Below are 20730 nucleotides of genomic sequence, written 5' to 3' on the forward strand. Positions count from 1 at the left end.
GGAGTTTTTTTTTAACCACTTAAGCCCCGGAAGATTTTACCCCCTTACCCCCTTCCTGACCAGGGGGTATTTTGCGATTCGGCACTGCGTGACTTTAACGGACAATTGCGCGGTCGTGCGACACTGTATCTAAACGAATTTGGCGTCCTTTTTTTCCCACAAACAGAGCTTTCTTTTGGTGGTATTTGATCACCTGTGCGATTTTTTGATCATGCGCTATAAACAAAAAAAGAGCGTAAATTTTGCAAAAATAGCAATATTTTTCACATTTTTTTATATGAAATTCCCCCCCAAAAAAATGTAAAAATCAAAATTTTTTAACATTTTCGGCCAATTTGTTTGATGCTACCTATGTTTGGTAAAAAAAATCGCAAAAAGTGTATTTTGATTGGTTTGCGCAAAAGTTATCGCGTTTACTAACAAAGGGAAAGATTTTTGTCATTTTTGTTGTTTTTTTTTTTAACGCATAATGGCGGCGATCTGCGATTTTTTTTGCGGTACTGCGACATTGCGGCGGACAGATCTGACCCTTGACTGACATTTTTGGGGTTACCAGTGACATTTCTACAGTAATCAGTGCTATACATATGCACTGTTACTGTAAAAATACATTGGCAGTGAAGGGGTTAACTTTTTTTGAGAGGGAGGGGCTATGTGTGTCCCTAGGGGCGTGATTATAACTGTGATTGGCTGTGGCTTGAGCTGTAGGAACAGTGATCAACGGTTCTATATAGTAGAACCGTATGATCATCATTCATACACCGGGGAGAATGACAGGCGGCTTGTTTACACTAGCCGCCTGACTTTCTCCCTCTCCCCCGACGATCGCAGAGTGACTGGCGGACATCGGGTCCGCCGGTCACACGCGCGGGGGGGTCCGTGACCACGCGGGAGCGCACCTCCGGCGGCGCGCGCTCGCTCCCTAGACCCTCACAGGCTAGCGACATAGACCTACGTCACTTTGCCTGTGAGGGGCTGACCGCCGACGTAGATAGTTGTGCGGCGGTCGGCAAGTGGTTAAGCAAAATAAAGAAGTTGAGGTACAGCCTAGAATAAAGATCCAAGGGGTTCTACATGAATCATTTGGAAGGTTAGCACAGGCAGCACAAGGAACCTACACACAGTTTTGTTGCTTTTATACCTTTTATATATTCTACTATATATTATTATAGAATATTCTTTGATATTATACAGCTGGGTGGCTCTAAATTGGTGTCTTGTAGCAGGTGTCCTGCCAGAATGCTGACTGTACTATCTGACACACATATCTGTATAAATCAGTAAGCCTAAGTCCCAGTTCACACTACCACGACTTGTTGTCAGGCGACTTGGCCGCCTGACAAGTCGCGGTCCATTCAGTGCTATAGGAACCATTCTAATAGGAGCGACTCAAGTCGCTCCGACTCAGAAAATAATTCCTGCATTACTTTTGACCGAAGTTGGAGCGACTTGCATTGACTTCCATTATGTGAAGTCCGTGCAAGTCGCGCCGAAGTCGTGGTGCACGCGACTTCACAGATCGCCCCCGAAGTCGTGCCGCGTTAGTGTGAACCGGCACTAAATGCCATCAAAAATTATTTTCAGGTAAATAAATAACAACTAAAAAACGGAAAATTCCTATCATACTTACCGTAATTTTCCTTTCCTGATAGTCTCCATGGCAGCCTACGTGTGGGTTAACCCCGCCTCCACTCCAAGGGTATAGGACCCCCCTCCCATAAATTTCAGCTCTCAGGTACAGCAGGTGTTCCATATCTTAGCCGAATCCAAGACGAGAGGGTGGGTACTCCGGCTGCCATGGAGACTATCAGGAAAGGAAAATTACGGTAAGTATGATAGGAATTTTCCGTTTTCCTGTCTGTCTCCATGGCAGCCTACGTGTGGGAAATAACTAGCTCACTCCACACGGGTGGGAATGCTTTAGCAAAGAAAATTTTAATTCATGCTATTTGCAGACAAAACAGTCAAACCAAAATTAACTGAGGACAGAGAAGCAGGCTCTACACAATAGTGGGTCATAAAAGTATTGACTGATGACCACGAAGCCGCTCTGCAAATCACATCTGGAGCCACGTGCCGCGAAGCCGCCCAGGAAGTAGAGATACTCCTTGTAGAGTGCGCCGTCACCGCCTCCGGAGGAGCCAGCCCCTCAGCTCTATAGGCCTGTTGGATAGCTGCCACTATCCATGAAGCGATAGTCCTAGATGAAGCAGGTTTACCTCTGTTCTTTCCCCAGAACAGGACAAAGAGGTTGTCAGACTGCCTGAATGGTGCAGTTGCTTGAAGATAGGCTTTTAAGGATTCTCCTACATCCAACGGATGAGGATTGGACTCATTAGATGAACGGAAAGTAGGCAGGACAATCTCCTGATTCTGGTGAAACACTGAGGTGACTTTCGGATTTGAATTCAGCCTGGGTATCAGTACTACCCGATCCGGAAAAAAAGTCAAGAATGGTTCTTTACATCCGAGAGAACTTAATTCAGAGACCCTTTTAGCCGAGGTAATGGCTACCAGGAAGACAGTTCGGATGGTCAGGTCCTTGATAGAAGAAGAGGAATCTATGCCCGATTTGGAGAGGGCATTTAGGACAAGAGGTAGATCCCATTTCGGGAACCTAGGTCTTCTCTGAGGATTGAGCCTGATTGCTCCTTTGAAAAATTGTTGGATTAGTGGGTGTTGGGCCCACATGACCCCGGAGAAGGCCGATAAGGCCGAAACTTGAACTCTAAGAGTTGCCACTGAAAGGGGCATATCCAGACCAGCCTGAAGAAAACTTAGTATTTCTTGAATCCCAGGGACTGAGGAAGACATACCTTCAGGATATGCAGACTCCATGAATCTTGCCCAGATTCTACAGTATACTCTATTAGTACTTGGTCGTCTAGCATTCATCAAGGTGGAAATGGCTGTAGATGGGCAGCCGAGCGATTCCAACCTTTCCCTCTCAAGAACCAGACCGTCAACCGGAGAATTGCAGGACAGGGGTGCACTGATGTTCCCTGAAGAAGCAAGTCTGGTCTGAGGGGAAGAGGGACCGGGTCCCGGTAACTCAGTTGTAGGAGTAGCGGAAACCATGGCCTGTTCGGCCAGAAAGGCGCCACCATCACTATCTCCACATCTTCCGCTTGAAGCCTTTGCAGGAATTTGAGAATGATGGGTACTGGAGGAAAGGCATAAGCCCTGCTGAACTCCCACCTGTCGGTTAGTGCATCTGTCCCGTAAGCTTGAGGACACTTGCCCCTCGTGACATACTTCCCCAACTTGTGGTTGCAAGGGGAGGCGAACAGATCGACTTCGGGAGATACTCCCAACGACAGAATCCATTTGAACGACTCCACATGGAGCGACCATTCGTTGTGGTTCAACTGGACCCTGGACAGAAAATCCGCTTGAACATTCTGTGAACCTGGGATGTAAACTGCCGAGATGTTTACTAGGTGAGTCTGGGCCCAGGACATGATCGGGTCTAATTCTCGTAGCAGAGAGAGACTCCGTGTCCCACCTTGTCTCTTCACATAAGACACTGCCGTGGTGTTGTCCATCCGAATCATTACAGATTTCCCCTCTAGCAGGTGTTGGAAAGATCGAAGACCCTGGTAGGCTGCTCGGAGTTCCAGTATATTGGAGACTGGAGTGTGTCTCTGAAAAGACCATCTCCCCTGTGTCATCTCTGTCAGACAATGAGCCCCCCAACCTGAGTTGCTGGCGTCTGTTGTGATTATAGTCCATGAGACTGGAACCAGAGAATGACAGTTGAGCAGATTCCTGCGTTGCAGCCACCAAAGAAGACTGTATCTCATGCTGGAGGAGATATGAATGTACTGATCTTTCTCTTCTGTGTTCCATTGTTGTAGGAACCCTTTTTGGAAGGGCCTCATATGCCAGAGAGCCCATTTGACCATTGGAGCCGTGGACACCATGGTGCCAATGATTTTGAGGCACTGAGAGGCTTTCAGCCGAGGAGAGGAAAGAGCCGGAAGGATTCTCTCCCTCACTACCGGTATCTTCTCTAATGGGAGAGAGATTGAATTCTCGACGGTGTCGAATTGCGCCCCAAGATAGACTAGGCGCTGAGTAGGCTCCAGCTGACTCTTTTGTAGGTTTAGCAGCCAGCCAAACTCTTTGAGGGTCGATATGACCTGATCTCTGTGTGCCAATAACTGATCCTTTTCTTGAGACAGAAGCAGAAGATCGTCTAAGTAATGATGTAGACGTATACCTTTCAATCTTATGAAGGCTACCACTGCTAGAAGAACTTTGGTGAATACTCTGGGTGAGGTAGACAGGCCGAAGGGTAGGCAAATGAATTGCAGATGCTGATCCCGAACACAGAAGCGAAGATATTTGTGGAAGTCGGTTGCCACAGGTACATGAAAATACGCATCCTTTAAATCTATTGAGGCGAGCCAATCTCCCGGCAGTACTGCCCTTTGAATAGTTGAGAGTGTTTCCATCTTGAATTTTTCATTCTTTATGAACTTGTTCAGGTATGTGAGATCTATAACAGGTCTCCAGGCCCCGTTCTTCTTCTGGACTAAGAAGAGGGGTGAGTAAACCCCTTGAAATTTCTCTTGTTCCGGAACCGGAGCTACCGCTCCTTGAGCCACCAAAGCGTCTACATAGGCGAGCAAGACTTCTCTTCTCTCTTCTAGACAGGGTAAATGAGTTGAGATGAATCTTGGAACTGGATCTGCCAGAAATGACCATCTGTGGCCTGTAGAGACCGTCCTGACGGTCCAAAAGTCCGTGATTGAGGCCGCCCAGACATGCTGAAAATGGAGAAGACGTGCCCCCACCTGACATGCCTGGACGGGCCCAATCTCAAAAAGATTTAGTGGAATCTTGTCCAGCAGGCGCTGGATTTTTTGATGACCTCCGAGTAGAGGATTGACCACCTCTCCAGTTTCTTCGGAAATCTCTATTAGGCTTGTAAGAGCGTGCATCTCTTGATCTCTCCGTGTATTGCCTCCTAGGTTGAGGCTTCTTCTGACCAAATAGTCGTCTGTCTTGCGGGAGGAAACCTGACTTTCCGCCAGTAGCCTTGGCAATGGCGCTGTCTAGTTTGTTTCCAAAAAGGGAAGTACCCTCAAAAGGGATCTTACACCATGCCTGTTTAGAAGCTGGATCTGCAATCCACGGGCGAAGCCACAAGGCCCTCTTTGCTGTTACTGAGGATAGCATCGATCTGGACAGAAGACGCAGAACATCAATAGATGCTTCTCCTAAAAACACTGAAGCCAGCTTGAGTTCGTGAATAGGGGAACTTTCTACGGCTTCTTCCGAGAGACTTCCAAGTTTGGATTCTATATCGGAAACCCAGACTTCCATGGCTTTAGACATTGTTGCTAATGCCATCACAGGTTTGCAGGCCACGCCGGCCGTCACAAAGATCCTCTTTAGATCCAGATCTATCTTCCTATCCAAAGGGTCTTTGAAAGAGACCGCGTCATCTAGTGGCAAAGTGACATGCTTTGCTAATCTTGTAACTGCCGCATCCACAAGAGGAGCAGATTCCAGACGGGCGACATCTTCAGGTTTAAAGGGATATAATTTCCCAAGTTTGGAGGATAAGGAAGACTTACTATCCCCTTTACTCCATTCTTCAGTAATCACCTCTTGTAATTCAGAGAGGGAAGGGAAGTTGATACGCTCCTTACCAAGGTGCTTGAAGAACTTCCGCTGCTTTTTCTGAGGAGACACAGGATCCTCCCATCTGAGAGCTTCTTTAATGGCTCTGACCAGGGGTGAAACTAGGGCGAACTCAAAGCCGCCTACAGCCCCTTCTTCTTCCGAATCACTGTCAGATGACTTTGCAGAAGTAATACTCGGTTGAGAGGGGCCTTGATCTTCCTGCACTTCCCCTGGAGAACTGGATGTGGTGGGACCAAGTGGTGGGACTGTACCCCATTCTTTCAGGGACTGTTGTACTATTCTCTTCACTAGAGATTCCAATCTTTGATCCTTTTGCCCCCTCTCACCGGCTGCATGAGCAAAACATGGCTCACATAGGGACTTGTCCTCCGGGACATGCGCCCCACAACCCCAACAGGCTCTCTGGTGTGTGCGGTGACTCTGGTATCGTGTATGGTGTCTGGGGGAGGAATTGGAGCTTCTCCCTTGTTGCCTACTCCCTGATGGAGATTCACGGCGTTTAGATCTGGAGGATGAACTCCCACGAGGTCTGACAGGGTCTCTTTCTTGTGGTAAAACAGGCCTGGGAGAGCTGATGGAAAAAAAAGAAAATCGGGGAGACACTGGATTTAGCCATGACCTAGGGACCAGCAAGCCCTCCCCGCCCCCCCCTCTGAAAAATGCCAGCACCCACCTGTTGTGAGAGGGCTGGCCACAGGAGGGCGGTGACGCAGGATCCATACTTCAGGCCAAACAACCAGACTGATAAAGAAAGGTAATACATATCAGACACCATGTCAGTGATACATAGTGAGGTGACAACCCTCCGCCCCCCCCCCCCCCCTCTGCAGTCAAGTCTCCATTGCACATACCTGTAGCAAGGAATCCAGAGACACTGGGAAGCTGCCGCAACGCCCACAGTACATTCCCAAAGTACAGGGGAATCGTCAGCTGTTTAAATCTCCCGCCGGAATGACGTCAGCGGTGATGCAGCCGCGATCGCTAATGCGCATGTGCGAACCAAGCCTCGACTTCGCTCGCGGCGCACTGCGCATGCGCGGGACCACGAAGCGTCTACCGATTGGACGCTAGAAGCAGAGGAGGAAGAGGAAGGGTTTGTTGGAACGCAGGAAGGGTTTGCTGGAACGCAGGAAGCGTTCCAGCGCCATTGGGCCAAACAAACAAATTGTACAGTGATAGAAAAAGAGACAAACAAAGTGTACATAAATAACAAATACCGCTGCCATGAAGGGAAGCAATGCGAATCTTCAGACCCATGTCAGAGAATGCCAATCAAGCTTCAGTCAACCGCAGAGAGCAGGGGATTTTAAATGTCACTCACCCGCCCGTGGCTGGGCTCTGGACATGCAGACACCATCCAAAGTATCCTAAGGTAAGCTGGACGTAGTAAGACATCAGAAGTGTAGGTCCTTGGAGGAGGACAAAAAATGAACACCTGCTGTACCTGAGAGCTGAAATTTATGGGAGGGGGGTCCTATACCCTTGGAGTGGAGGCGGGGTTAACCCACACGTAGGCTGCCATGGAGACAGACAGGAAATAAAAGTTTGTTGAAATAATGTTGTTTTTGTGTGCTTACATCTGTCAGCTGAGTCTTTGAGACTTCTTTCCCAGGAATTAAAGAGCCTTCGCATGCTGGTAAAAAGCTTTAATGATCCTTTGCTGACATCATCTTCCCCATAAACAGCTTTATCCAGTTTCCCTCCAAAGTGTTTGATTTTCTGTCATAAAAAGGATAGAGAGAAAAAATAAAATCACATGGCACTGACAGATTTTCTAATATAATACTGTATATAGAGGAGAGCAAAGGTGGAGCTAACCAGTCTCAGGACCCTCATGTAAAGTTTAAACTGGGGCTGCCCTTCACTTTTCCCATTTAAAAATAGAAAAAGGTAAGCTTCCCAGCTATATAGCCAAACGTTTGTAGACACCTGACCATCACTACTATTTGTTAGATTGTTGGACATCCCATTCCAAAACCATCGGCATTAACCTGAAGTTGGTCCCCCTTTGTGGCTATAACTGCTAGCGCTCTTCTGGGAAGGCTTTCCAGAAGATTTCAAAGTCTATCTGTGGGAATTTGGTCTCATTCAAAAATTTTAAGGTGAGGTCCTAAGGAAAACAAGAAGACCTGGCTCATAATTGGTGTTCCAATTCATCCCTAAGGTGTGCGATAGGGTTGAGGTCAGGGCTCTGTGCAGGCTACTCCAGTTTCTCCATGCTTAACTTTGTGGCTTTGTACACAGGGGCACCACTATGCTGTGTAGCACCCTACAGATAGGTGCTAGGTAAAAGTATAGTGGGCCTTGGCTGCCTAACAGCGGGGCCATGATTTCAGCTGGCTGTCATGTCTCCCAGGTATGTCTGCTGAGAGGAGAGTCTCCCCGCTGGCTCCATGAGAGAGTTCTGATTGGGCAGTGGAGGAAACCCAATCAGAGACACACTCAGGCCTGTATCTACCCCAGAAGGCAGAGCTGCAGAGGATTCTGGGAGTGGGTATAAGTTTTGAGGGAACGCATGACGCAGCGTCTTTGGCGGGAAGCAGAGTCCCAGGAGGGAGAGTATGGCTGTCTCTCCTCCTGTCAGAAGGATCGGGTGTTCCGGGTGGCTGCCTGGGAATCCAGAGTGCTGAATTGAGCTGCAGAAGGGATCTGGTGTGCCAAGGACCAGTGGAGGAAGAGGAGTTCAGTTCCAGGAACGCCTGCCAAGGTCGTGAGTACTGCGAACTGCCCCTATGGGTCTGCCAAGTGTAGAGGGGACCACTCCAGAAAAGGTTCCAGGGATCCAAGAGTCAGCTAGCTGTAAAGGGGGTGCCTAGTCAGAGGACCCTGAAGTGTTAGAGGGGGTACCTAGACAGAGGACCCTGAAGTGTAAAGGGGGTACCAGTGGTTGGGCCCTGAAGAGTCAGTGTACAGTGTGCAGTGTACAGAGTTAAGAGTTGCAGCAGCACAAGCAGTGACAAGGAGCTACCTCAGTCAGTGAAGGGCTGGAGGGAGCTGTTCAGTGACTTTTGAGCTAAATCGAGTGTCAGGAGTCAATTGTTCTACAGTCCTGGATCTTCTGAGTAAACAAACAAGTTAAAGTCGAGGTTCCAGCACTAATTCAGCCAAGCAGTATTTGCAAGCGTCAGGAAATTTCTGGTCGGCCTTCAGCTGGCGTCAAGACAGTGCTAGAGGGCATTTTTGTACAAAGACCCAGTTAAGCCTAGAAGAGCTAGAGGAGTATCCCACTCATTCCCTTCTCCCATCCCCAATATACAATAAACAAAACAAACCAAAGATGCCGGAATGGTCATTGCCTCAGTTCTCAACTTCTCACACCTGGATTCACAACTTAAATGTGTTGGGAGTGTTACCGGTACTGATGGCAGACCCACCTCAGGCCCAAGGCCTGGAAATTTTGCTGCAGCTGAAAAAGCAAAGGGTTGGAAGTGCACAGTTGTCTTAAATGTAATTTGTATCCTGAAGCATACCAAGGCCCTTTACTTGGAACTCAATTTGGAGGCGAATTTCACTTACTTTAGGCCAGAGTGGTAGGCATGATGGTGAGGTGTTCAAAACTTTTGATCAAATAGTATATTCTACCAACCAGATGTAATGGGTTTTGAGCAGAGGGGAGATAGGGGGTATGGAAGAGACTTGCACAGACCATGGACTTCAAGATATGTTCATTGAGTTGACTGCTTATATTGCTTGTAGATCATCCAAGCATCCCTGCCCCTTTGAAGGACATCCATCTAATTGCACAACTAAGAAATCTTTTTTTTTACAGCTAGATTAGTATTAGATCATTACTGTACTTCTTTTCCTACCTAAACAGTTTTTTTGACCAGGGTGATGACAATGGCTGCTAGTATCTTTCACAATCCACATGAGAATCCACCTCTAGCACTCTACCCTCGTTCCTGATCATCAGGAGCTCCACCTAGCCTGCTTGGAGATTTCTGCTACATGGATCTCTATGGACACATCTCCCTTTAACCACTTTACCGCTGAGTACCGTAGTACTACTGCGGCAAAGTGGCTCTTGTAGGTCTGACGACGTAGACCTACGTCGCCAGACTCCTCCCCCTGTTTTCATTCACAGCGGGAGTCGGGCCAGGGGAGGAGCAGCGGCGATCGCCGCTGCTCTGCCCCGATCGTCGGGGAATCCAGTTTGGAAATCCGCCCGCCTGTGTAAACAGAGCGGGCAGATCTCCTAAGTGACAGGGAGTGACAGATTGCAGGGTTCAGCATAGCTGAACATCCGATCTGTCCCTGGCTCACTCAGTCACCTCCCCCCCACACACGTCAGTAAGCACCAGGCATACATTAACCCCTCCCTCTCCAATAAAATTAACCCCTTCCCTGCCAGTGTCATTTTTACAGTAACAGTGCATATTTATAGCACTGATTACTGTAGTAATGTCACTGGTACCCCCAAAAGTGTCAAAAATGTCAGTCAAGGGTCCGATCTGTCCGCCGCAATGTCGCAGTCCCGCAAAAAAAAAAATCGCAGATCGCCGCCATTACACGTTAAAAAAAAAAACACCAAAAATGACAGAAATCTTTCCCTTAGTTAGTAAACGCAATAACTTTTGCGCAAACCAATCAAAATACGCTTATTGCAATTTTTTTTTACCAAACATGGGTAGCAGAAAACAAATTGGCCAAAATTTTTTTTAAAAATTGTTTTTTACATCTTTTTTGGGGGGAATTTCATATAAAAAAATGTTAAAAATATTGTTATTTTTTCAAAATAAACGCTCTTTTTTTGTTTATAGCGCAAAAAGTTAAAATCGCACAGGTGATCAAATACCACCAAAAGAAAGCTCTGTTTGTGGGAAAAAAAGGACGAAAATTTCGTTTGGGTATGGCGTCGCACGACCGCGCAATTGTCAGTTAAAGTCGCACAGCGCCGAATCGCAAAAAGTGGCCCAGACGTAAGACAGCAAAATGCTCTAGTGGTAAAGTGGTTAACAAATCACCAATTCTTGCTTTTCCTTTCCACCTGGCTCTGCGATGCCCTATTGTGAAGTTTCTTCAGTGGGAGCTTTTGATTCTTGTTCTGCATGAGGGGCTAGTCAATTATTAATATAGTGTTTTAGAATATAGATGTTTAGAATCCTTCCACTCCCAATTGCCTGCTGTGGCAGCTCTCGCACACTCACCGGACCAATATCTACATGAACCCTAGCAGTTCTTTTGGGCAGGTACAAAAGGTTTTCGCACATGTGTAAAGCCCCTTATTAGCAGCTGAAAAGCAAGATCCTGCACTAGGGGTCTACATCAGGAGCTCTTCTGCTAAGAGCATTGGAGGCCTAACCCCAAGCGTTGGCCTACTAGTTATGGCCTAAGAGCCTATCAGGAAAACCCTAGTCTACAACATTCACTTTGTTAATGGGGTCCCATCTCTTGGGGTTGCCAGCCTGGTCTCACAATGTTCACGCCAACCACTTAGCCTCAAGGCCGCTAAGCTACTGGGTTTCTGGTGCAAACAGGAGACCCGCTTCCACCAAAACGCTGGCCAATCAAACCCACCAGTGCACCATGGTCTCCATGTGAGCCATATTCCACTAAAGAATCCCCGGGTATGGACCACTAATCTTAACTGTCAAGGAAGACTGACTCATTGTTCTTCCTGCTTTACTAAATGTAAGCTTGGATAACTCTACTTTTTTTAAACACGCAGCAAACTAGTCACAGTTTCATAGCGTCCCATTCTCTACTCACTATGCATAGTCTCTAATAAATAGTCCTCCAGCTATCCTGGTCTGGTCCACTTAGGGCAGGGGTGTCAAACTCAATTTAATCGAGGGCCGCACCAGCAATAGGATTGCCTTCAAAAGGGCAATTTTGAAGACTAGATGTTCAGAGCATCCCCTAACCTTACATAACTTCTGATGGTGGGGAGGCTCCTGACCTCTTGAGTCCCCCACCTTCCCTTACATTACAGTGCGCCACGCTTACCTTGTGTTGCTGCTGGGAAGAAGCTAGAGGCAGTGCTGGAAAGCAGAAAGCACAGGGCCTGGAGGAGGGCTGGAGCTCTCCTGCAGCTGCAAGAAAGGTGCGAGGGCCACATGAAATGGCCTGGAGGGCCGAATTCGGCCCGTGGGCCTTGTGTTTGACACATGTGACTTAGGGGAAGGAGAATTCTGGCATTCTCCAGAGGAGAAAAGTGTTGTTTGGTATACTACCCAATATTTGTTGTGAGGCCATTCAATACCCATGAGGGGTTTAATCAAGAACACTTGTCCTTTCTCTCTCCTCCCTACTGCTGAACGGCCTCCTCACAACTCCACCACATGGACAGGGAGACTCCTAGTTGCCAAACTAAAGACCATCGCTCAACCTAAGTAAGGAAGCTACACATGTATGAAAGGAGAATGGCAGCTGGTGTCAGGAAGAGTAGTTCAAGCATCTGTAAGTAGGTTGCTGGTACAGTAATAAAGACTGTTTGTGAAAGAGGCTGACTTCCCCAACCCTCTAGGAGTTAGAAATAAGAGTTGTATATAGAAAATCAGGTGCGCTAAATTAATGGTTGTCACAAATCAGAGAGTGGATTTAAACGCTATAGTAAGTATCAATCACACTCCTGTGATGTGTGTAAGGGCTCTTTCACACGGCCGCTCCCTGTGAAAGCTCCGCTGCGGGGCTTTTTTTTTTTTTTTTTTCACGGAGCGGATGACATTTGTGTCATCCGCTCCGTAAGTCCGCATATCATCCCATCCGTTTGCGGATGATATACGGACATAATGTAAGTCTATGGGCATTGCGGATGTCAGCGGATGACACCGCTGACATCCGATTTTCCTTCCTTTCCGTTTTTTGAACGGAGGAAAAATAGGGTTCTGTTCCGTTCCAAAAAACGGAACAGAACTGAAAGGAAGAAAGTAAGCGGATGGTCATCCGCTGACATCCGCAATGCCATTGACTTACATTATGTCCGCAAATCATCCACAAAAAAATAGGATGATTTGCGGACACACGGAGCGGCCGTGTGAAAGAGCCCTAAGGTTAATGTACAGTGAACTGTGTATACAATGTGAAAAAATGGGGTATACACTCATGTGTAAAAACATATGTGTTCAAAGGTGAATAAATAAACAGTGTTGACTGAAGCTCAAGTGATGAAGTAGAAATGTACACATGCGTATACCAACAATTAATTCTCAAAGGAATTGTGACACTCAAACAAATATTATCACCGCTACAAAAACGTGTGGTGCGAGGGCCACATGAAATGGCCTGGAGGGCCGAATTCGGCCCGTGGGCCTTGTGTTTGACACATGTGACTTAGGGGAAGGAGAATTCTGGCATTCTCCAGAGGAGAAAAGTGTTGTTTGGTATACTACCCAATATTTGTTGTGAGGCCATTCAATACCCATGAGGGGTTTAATCAAGAACACTTGTCCTTTCTCTCTCCTCCCTACTGCTGAACGGCCTCCTCACAACTCCACCACATGGACAGGGAGACTCCTAGTTGCCAAACTAAAGACCATCACTCAACCTAAGTAAGGAAGCTACACATGTATGAAAGGAGAATGGCAGCTGGTGTCAGGAAGAGTAGTTCAAGCATCTGTAAGTAGGTTGCTGGTACAGTAATAAAGACTGTTTGTGAAAGAGGCTGACTTCCCCAACCCTCTAGGAGTTAGAAATAAGAGTTGTATATAGAAAATCAGGTGCGCTAAATTAATGGTTGTCACAAATCAGAGAGTGGATTTAAACATTATAGTAAGTATCAATCACACTCCTGTGATGCGAGTAAGGTAATGTACAGTGAACTGTGTATACAATGTGAAAAAATGGGGTATACACTCATGTGTAAAAACATATGTGTTCAAAGGTGAATAAATAAACAGTGTTGACTGAAGCTCAAGTGATGAAGTAGAAATGTACACATGCGTATACCAACAATTAATTCTCAAAGGAATTGTGACACTCAAACAAATATTATCACCGCTACAAAAACGTGTACTCTAAGTGCCGGTTCACACTAAGGCGACCTGTGAGGCGACCTGGTCACCTCACAGGTCGCCGCAGGTCGCCTCCCATAGGGAAGCTACGGACCCGTTCTAATAGGAGCGACACAAGTCGCTCCGACCTAGAAAAAGGGTCCGGAGCTTCTTTGGGGCGACCAGGAGGCGACCGCCATAGACTTCAATGTTATGAAGTCCGTGGCGGCCACTCCGAGGTCGTGGCGCGCTGCTCGCACCGCAACCTCGGAGGTAGCCACCTAAAGTAGCGTCGCGGTAGTGTGAACCGGCACAAAAAGAAAAAGGAAGGTGCATTAAGTCCCAAATAATATTCCAAACAAAGATGTGGCAGGATCCCAAAGGAAGATTCCACTAAAACTTGTCAGGTGTAAATGTATTCCACCACCGAATAAGGGACTGGCCCCTTACCAGAAAAAGGAAGATATAAGGGCGTATAGTCAGCTCAGACGTGTAGTACACTCAGGAAGGAAAGTGAATAAGGGCTCTTTCACACGGGCGGTCCAATCAGATCCGCCTGTCAGTTTTTTAGGCGGATCTGATCGGATCCTCCATGCAGCTCTATGGGGCAGCGGGTGTCAGCGGAGACATCTCCGCTGACACCCGCTGCCATCCGCATCCGATCCTGTGCTGAAATCTGGACGGATGGAAACCCTATTTTTCCATCCGTTCAGTAATCGGAGCGGATCTGATGAGAGTGGACAGGCGGTTCGCTCTCATCCGATCCCCCATAGAGGGCAGCGGGTGCTGAGAAACCTCCCTCTCCGCACTGCAAGCGGAGACGGAGCTGTCATCCGCCCGGCTCAGCGGGGATCGCGGATCGATCCCCGCTGAGCAACACGGATCCGCCTACGGAGGCGGACTGTGTGAAAGAGGCCTAACTCAGGTGGGAGGTTCAGCCTCTTACCAGATTTCAGGATAGCAGGGCTTTTGCTATACTCCTATCTTGGTGCCTCTCCACACTCCTGGTTGTCCACACTCTGGGCGATACCTCTCTGCTGCTACAGGTGAAGTCTCCCCCAGGTATCTTACAAAAGCAAAAACCAAACTCCAGGAGCTCAGCAGGGTGTCGGAGAAGAAAAGGAAAGGAGGAAACGCGTCAGAGAGGAGCGCCGCATCGTCGTCATCGGTTGCCGCGGACCACACTGCAGGCGGCCACGGCCCCTCGTTTGCCGGTTTGAATCTCTGAGTGATCGCAAGCAAGACCACCAATGTGAGTGCATCCAGTATTGTTTTCAATAAATGTCAGAGGTACTGCACCATGGTTTGGTTTTTGCTTTTGTGAGATACCTGGGGGAGACTTCACCTGTAGTAGCAGAGAGGTATCGCCCAGAGTGTGGACAACCAGGAGTGTGGAGAGGCACCAAGATAGGAGCATAGCAAAAGCCCTGCTATCCTGAAATCTGGTAAGAGGCTGAACCTCCCACCTGAGTTATTCACTTTCCTTCCTGAGTGTACTACACGTCTGAGCTGACTATACGCCCTTATATCTTCCTTTTTCTGGTAAGGGGCCAGTCCCTTATTCGGTGGTGGAATACATTTACACCTGACAAGTTTTAGTGGAATCTTCCTTTGGGATCCTGCCACATCTTTGTTTGGAATATTATTTGGGACTTAATGCACCTTCCTTTTTCTTTTTGTGCCGGTTCACACTACCGCGACGCTACTTTAGGTGGCTACCTCCGAGGTTGCGGTGCGAGCAGCGCGCCGCGACCTCGGAGTGGCCGCCACGGACTTCATAACATTGAAGTCTATGGCGGTCGCCTCCTGGTCGCCCCAAAGAAGCTCCGGACCCTTTTTCTAGGTCGGAGCGACTTGTGTCGCTCCTATTAGAACGGGTCCGTAGCTTCCCTATGGGAGGCGACCTGCGGCGACCTGTGAGGTGACCAGGTCGCCTCACAGGTCGCCTTAGTGTGAACCGGCACTTAGAGTACACGTTTTTGTAGCGGTGATAATATTTGTTTGAGTGTCACAATTCCTTTGAGAATTAATTGTTGGTATACGCATGTGTACATTTCTACTTCATCACTTGAGCTTCAGTCAACACTGTTTATTTATTCACCTTTGAACACATATGTTTTTACACATGAGTGTATACCCCATTTTTTCACATTGTATACACAGTTCACTGTACATTACCTTACTCGCATCACAGGAGTGTGATTGATACTTACTATAATGTTTAAATCCACTCTCTGATTTGTGACAACCATTAATTTAGCGCACCTGATTTTCTATATACAACTCTTATTTCTAACTCCTAGAGGGTTGGGGAAGTCAGCCTCTTTCACAAACAGTCTTTATTACTGTACCAGCAACCTACTTACAGATGCTTGAACTACTCTTCCTGACACCAGCTGCCATTCTCCTTTCATACATGTGTAGCTTCCTTACTTAGGTTGAGTGATGGTCTTTAGTTTGGCAACTAGGAGTCTCCCTGTCCATGTGGTGGAGTTGTGAGGAGGCCGTTCAGCAGTAGGGAGGAGAGAGAAAGGACAAGTGTTCTTGATTAAACCCCTCATGGGTATTGAATGGCCTCACAACAAATATTGGGTAGTATACCAAACAACACTTTTCTCCTCTGGAGAATGCCAGAATTCTCCTTCCCCTAAGTCACATGTGTCAAACACAAGGCCCACGGGCCGAATTCGGCCCTCCAGGCCATTTCATGTGGCCCTTGCACCACACGTTTTTGTAGCGGTGATAATATTTGTTTGAGTGTCACAATTCCTTTGAGAATTAATTGTTGGTATACGCATGTGTACATTTCTACTTCATCACTTGAGCTTCAGTCAACACTGTTTATTTATTCACCTTTGAACACATATGTTTTTACACATGAGTGTATACCCCATTTTTTCACATTGTATACACAGTTCACTGTACATTAACCTTAGGGCTCTTTCACACGGCCGCTCCGTGTGTCCGCAAATCATCCTATTTTTTTGTGGATGATTTGCGGACATAATGTAAGTCAATGGCATTGCGGATGTCAGCGGATGACCATCCGCTTACTTTCTTCCTTTCAGTTCTGTTCCGTTTTTTGGAACGGAACAGAACCCTATTTTTCCTCCGTTCAAAAAACGGAAAGGAAGGAAAATCGGATGTCAGCGGTGTCATCCGCTGACATCCGCAATGCCCATAGACTTACATTATGTCCGTATATCATCCGCAAACGGATGGGATGATATGCGGACTTACGGAGCGGATGACACAAATGTCATCCGCTCCGTGAAAAAAAAAAAAAAAAAAGCCCCGCAGCGGAGCTTTCACAGGGAGCGGCCGTGTGAAAGAGCCCTTACACACATCACAGGAGTGTGATTGATACTTACTATAGCGTTTAAATCCACTCTCTGATTTGTGACAACCATTAATTTAGCGCACCTGATTTTCTATATACAATTTCACCCCCATTTGGTTCTAAGGTTGCAGCTTTATTTTTCACGAGATCCTGCGCACCAATTATTTTATACACAGAAATAAGAGTTGCTGTGGTGGTGGAAATGAGTAATTGTCAGGATACAAAGTGCTGGGAACAAGGAGCAGCCCTAGTTGGATAGCAGTGAGAATCACCCATGTGGTTTATGCCAGGTTTGGCTCTGACATGAGGAAGCAAAGCCGGAAAGATTTGCTGCAGGGAGCCTCCAGATTATACTGATCACTAGTCCTTTGCCCTCTGCTTGGCTATGTTTTGACACAGTTCCTCTTTAACCACTTCTGGACCGGAAGATTTTCCCCCTTAATGACCAGGCCATATTTTGCAATTCGGCACTGCGTTACTTTAACGGACAATTGCGCAGTCGTGCGATGCTGTACCCAAACAAAATTGATGTCCTATTATCCCACAAATAGAGCTTTCTTTTGGTGGTATTTGATCACCTGTGAGATTTTTATTTTTTGCACTATGAACAAAAAAAGAGCGACAATTCTGAAAAAAAAAATATATATATATATATATATTTTTTTTTTTTTCACTTTCTGCTATATAACATTCTCAAACAAATTTAAAAATCTAAATTTTTTAACATCTAAGGCCAATTATTTTTCTGCTACATATTTTTGGAACAAAAAAATCGCAATAATATTTTGATTGGTTTGCACAAAAGTTATCGCGTCACTAACTACGGGAAAGATTTAAGTTATTTTTATTGTTTTTTTTTTCTAGTAGTAATGGCGGCGATCTGTGATTTTTAGCGGGACTGCGACATTGCGGTGGACAGATCGGACCCCTAACTAACATTTATGACACTTTTGGGGGGGGGGACCAGTGACATTACTACAGTAATCAGTGCTAAAAATATGCACTGTTACTGGAATAATGACACTGGCAGGGAAGGGGTTAACACTGTGGGTGATCAAGGGGTTAAATATGAGCCTAGGGGAGTGATTCTAACTTTGGGGGGGGGCGTGGCTTGTGAATTGATCATAGAGACCTGTGATCCTATATAGAAGGATCACAGGAGCTCTGTGATCATTTCATAGAGAAGAACGGTCAGATGTGTTTACAACAGCTGACCGTTCTTCTCTCTCAGCGGGGAGCAATTCCAGGTGTCAGGCGGTAATCAGAGCCGACCTGCCCCGTGCATGGGAGTCCCCGCTGCCGAGTGGGGGGCGGGAGTGCGCCGCCGGTAGCACGCACTCACCCCCTAGCTGCAGGCACGCGACTGATGTAGGTCTATGTCGGTTTGTGCAGGAGAGCCACACTGCCACAGTAAAAGCGGGGAGCGATCGTGGGTGTCAAGCGGCAATCAGAGCCACCTGCCCCGTGCATTGGCTTCCCCGCTGCCGAGTGGGGGCGGGATCGCGTCGCTGCCGGCACGCGCTTGCCCCCTAGCTGCAGGCACGCGAACGATGTAGGTCTACGTCGGTTTGCGTAGAAGGGCCGCACTGCCACAGTAAATAGGCGACGGGCGGTCTGGAAGAAGTTAATATAAATTCAGTAAAGACAGTCATCCTCCATGGTTGCCTCCTATGTCATCATGTTCGTCTTGTAAGGTTCTGATTTGCCATGACAATCTTTGGTTGCTTATTCGTCATCATTATTTGTCACTATATCTAGGCTGTTTTACAGTAATCCCCCGCTCCATCGCGGTTCAGTTTTTGCGGTCCCGGTAATTCGCGTTTTTTTTTTTGTAATGTTATTTTACTATATAAATCATTAAAAATGAAATATTTTTGTGTTTTCCATAGCTCTTGCTATGTCTCTCAGTATCTTTTATGTGTTTAAATGAGTTTCTATTGTTTTAAAAGTGTGTTTAAAGACCTTAAAATGCTTTTACACGTACAGTGACAGTAAAAAAATCATGCCTACAATGCATTTTAATAGGGTTTTTCTATTTCGCGGATTTTCACTTTTCGCGGCTGGGTCCGGAACGCAACCCCCGCAATGGAGGGGGGTTTACTGTATATCTTTTCCAAGCTGACGCTCTATATTGTATCTCACGCGTTGCTGCAAAAGTTCATATGTGTTAGATTCCCCAACAGAAGATTATGTATAAGGGTATGACAAAGGAAATCCAAATTCAGCATTGGCCATTAAGGCTACCAGAAATTTTTCTGGCCAACAGGAAAGCACAGGCTTGTAGGAGAAGGTGCGCCAAATTTTGATCATGATCGGATCACTCAGTAGCTTAAATTGAATATCTGAGCAGCACCTTGTGGTCAGGGATTTATGGACCTGTGAACCTGCACTTACATCAATGAGACAGGTAAGTTTCTCCATTTCAGACTCTGGGACCCCTGTGCCAATCACTGCCAGCCTCTCTTCTGCCTCCTTGCGTTTCTCTTTGATCTGATCCTCCAACTTGGGTAAACTTCCCTAAAAGTAAAAAAATAAAATGTATAAAATATGGTCACAAAACCGAAAACGATGTTTAGATCAGCAGCCTAGTGCATAGAATAAAGTTGAACTCCAGGCAAACAGGTTAATAGACAGATGAAAAGCACATAAGGAAACTATTTTACTTGCCAAAGGATTTGTATTCCGTGCCATCCAGGAGATCCACCCTATGCCGGACAGTGAAAGGAGAAGCAGCAGTCTGATGAGCTCCTCTCTCTATTCACTCTCCTCTCTCCTGTTTTTAGCACGCTCCTTAGGGTCCTTTCACACGGCCGCTCCGTGTGTCCGCAAATCATCCTATTTTTTTGCGGATGATTTGCGGACATCAATGTAAGTGAATGGCACTGCGGATGTCAGCGGAATACCATCCGCTGACACCCGATTTTCCTCCTGTCAGTTCTGTTCCGCTTTTGCGAATGGAACAGAACCCCATTTTTCCATCCGTGTAAAAAATGGAAAGGAAGGAAAATCGGATGTCAGCGGTGTCATCCGCTGACATCCGCAGTGCCATATACTTACATTATGTCCGCATATCATCCGCAAACGGATGGGATGATATGCGGGCACACGGAGCGGATGACAGAAATGTCATCCGCTCCGTGGAAAAAAAAAAAAAAAAAGTCCCGAAGCGGACTAAAGCAGCGGAGCGGCCGTCTGAAAGGAGCCATACACTACAGCAAAGCTGATTGGCTTTCTGTGCTGTTTCCCCATCTACCATTCTTAGCTCTGCTATGGACTGCAGGACTGTTGCTTTGTAACTTTTTTTTTTTAAGTACATACAATGCCTTGAAAAAGTATTCTGAAAAGTGTGGCATGAAAATTTCCACACTTTTCAGATATTTGTTTGTAAAAATTTTTAAAAACCTTTTATCATTTTCCTTCCACTTCAAAATTTTGTGTTGGTTTATCACACATGTGTCAAACACAAGGCCTGCGGGCCGAATCCGGCCCTCCAGGCCATTTCATGTGGCCCTCACACCTCTCCTGCAGCTGCAGAAGAGCTCCAGCCCCCCTCTGGTCCTCCTCCAGATCCTGTGCTTTCTGCTTTCCAGCATTGCCTCCAGCTTCCTCCCAGCAGCAGCACAAGGAATGGGGGTGCACTGTGATGTATGGGAGGGTGGGGGACTCAACGTCTGATGGTGAAGAGGCTCTTGACATCTTATGCAAGACTAGGGAATGCTCTGGACATCTAGTCCTACAGATACAACCGGCCCTTTTGAGGGCAATCATAATGCTGATGCGGCCCGCCCTGGTTTATCACATAAA

The 20730-nt window shown here is 46.8% G+C and overlaps 1 protein-coding gene across 1 annotated transcript in view; it reads right to left on the bottom strand.

Moving 5' to 3' along the window:
• LOC309546147 (interferon-induced GTP-binding protein Mx-like) overlaps nucleotides 1–20730 on the bottom strand; it is a 120817-nt gene that overhangs the window by 26081 nt on the left and 74006 nt on the right. Inside the window, exons 9-10 of the mRNA XM_082245686.1 lie at nucleotides 19321–19443; nucleotides 7233–7374 (exon numbers count right to left, since the gene is read on the bottom strand). Coding sequence (XP_082101812.1) covers nucleotides 7233–7374; nucleotides 19321–19443 — 265 coding nt within the window. The remainder of the gene's footprint in view (nucleotides 1–7232; nucleotides 7375–19320; nucleotides 19444–20730) is intronic.

The sequence above is a fragment of the Pelophylax lessonae genome (assembly GCF_965119305.1).
Source record: "Pelophylax lessonae genome assembly, chromosome: 2".
In the NCBI taxonomy this organism is placed as follows: Eukaryota; Metazoa; Chordata; class Amphibia; order Anura; family Ranidae; genus Pelophylax; species Pelophylax lessonae.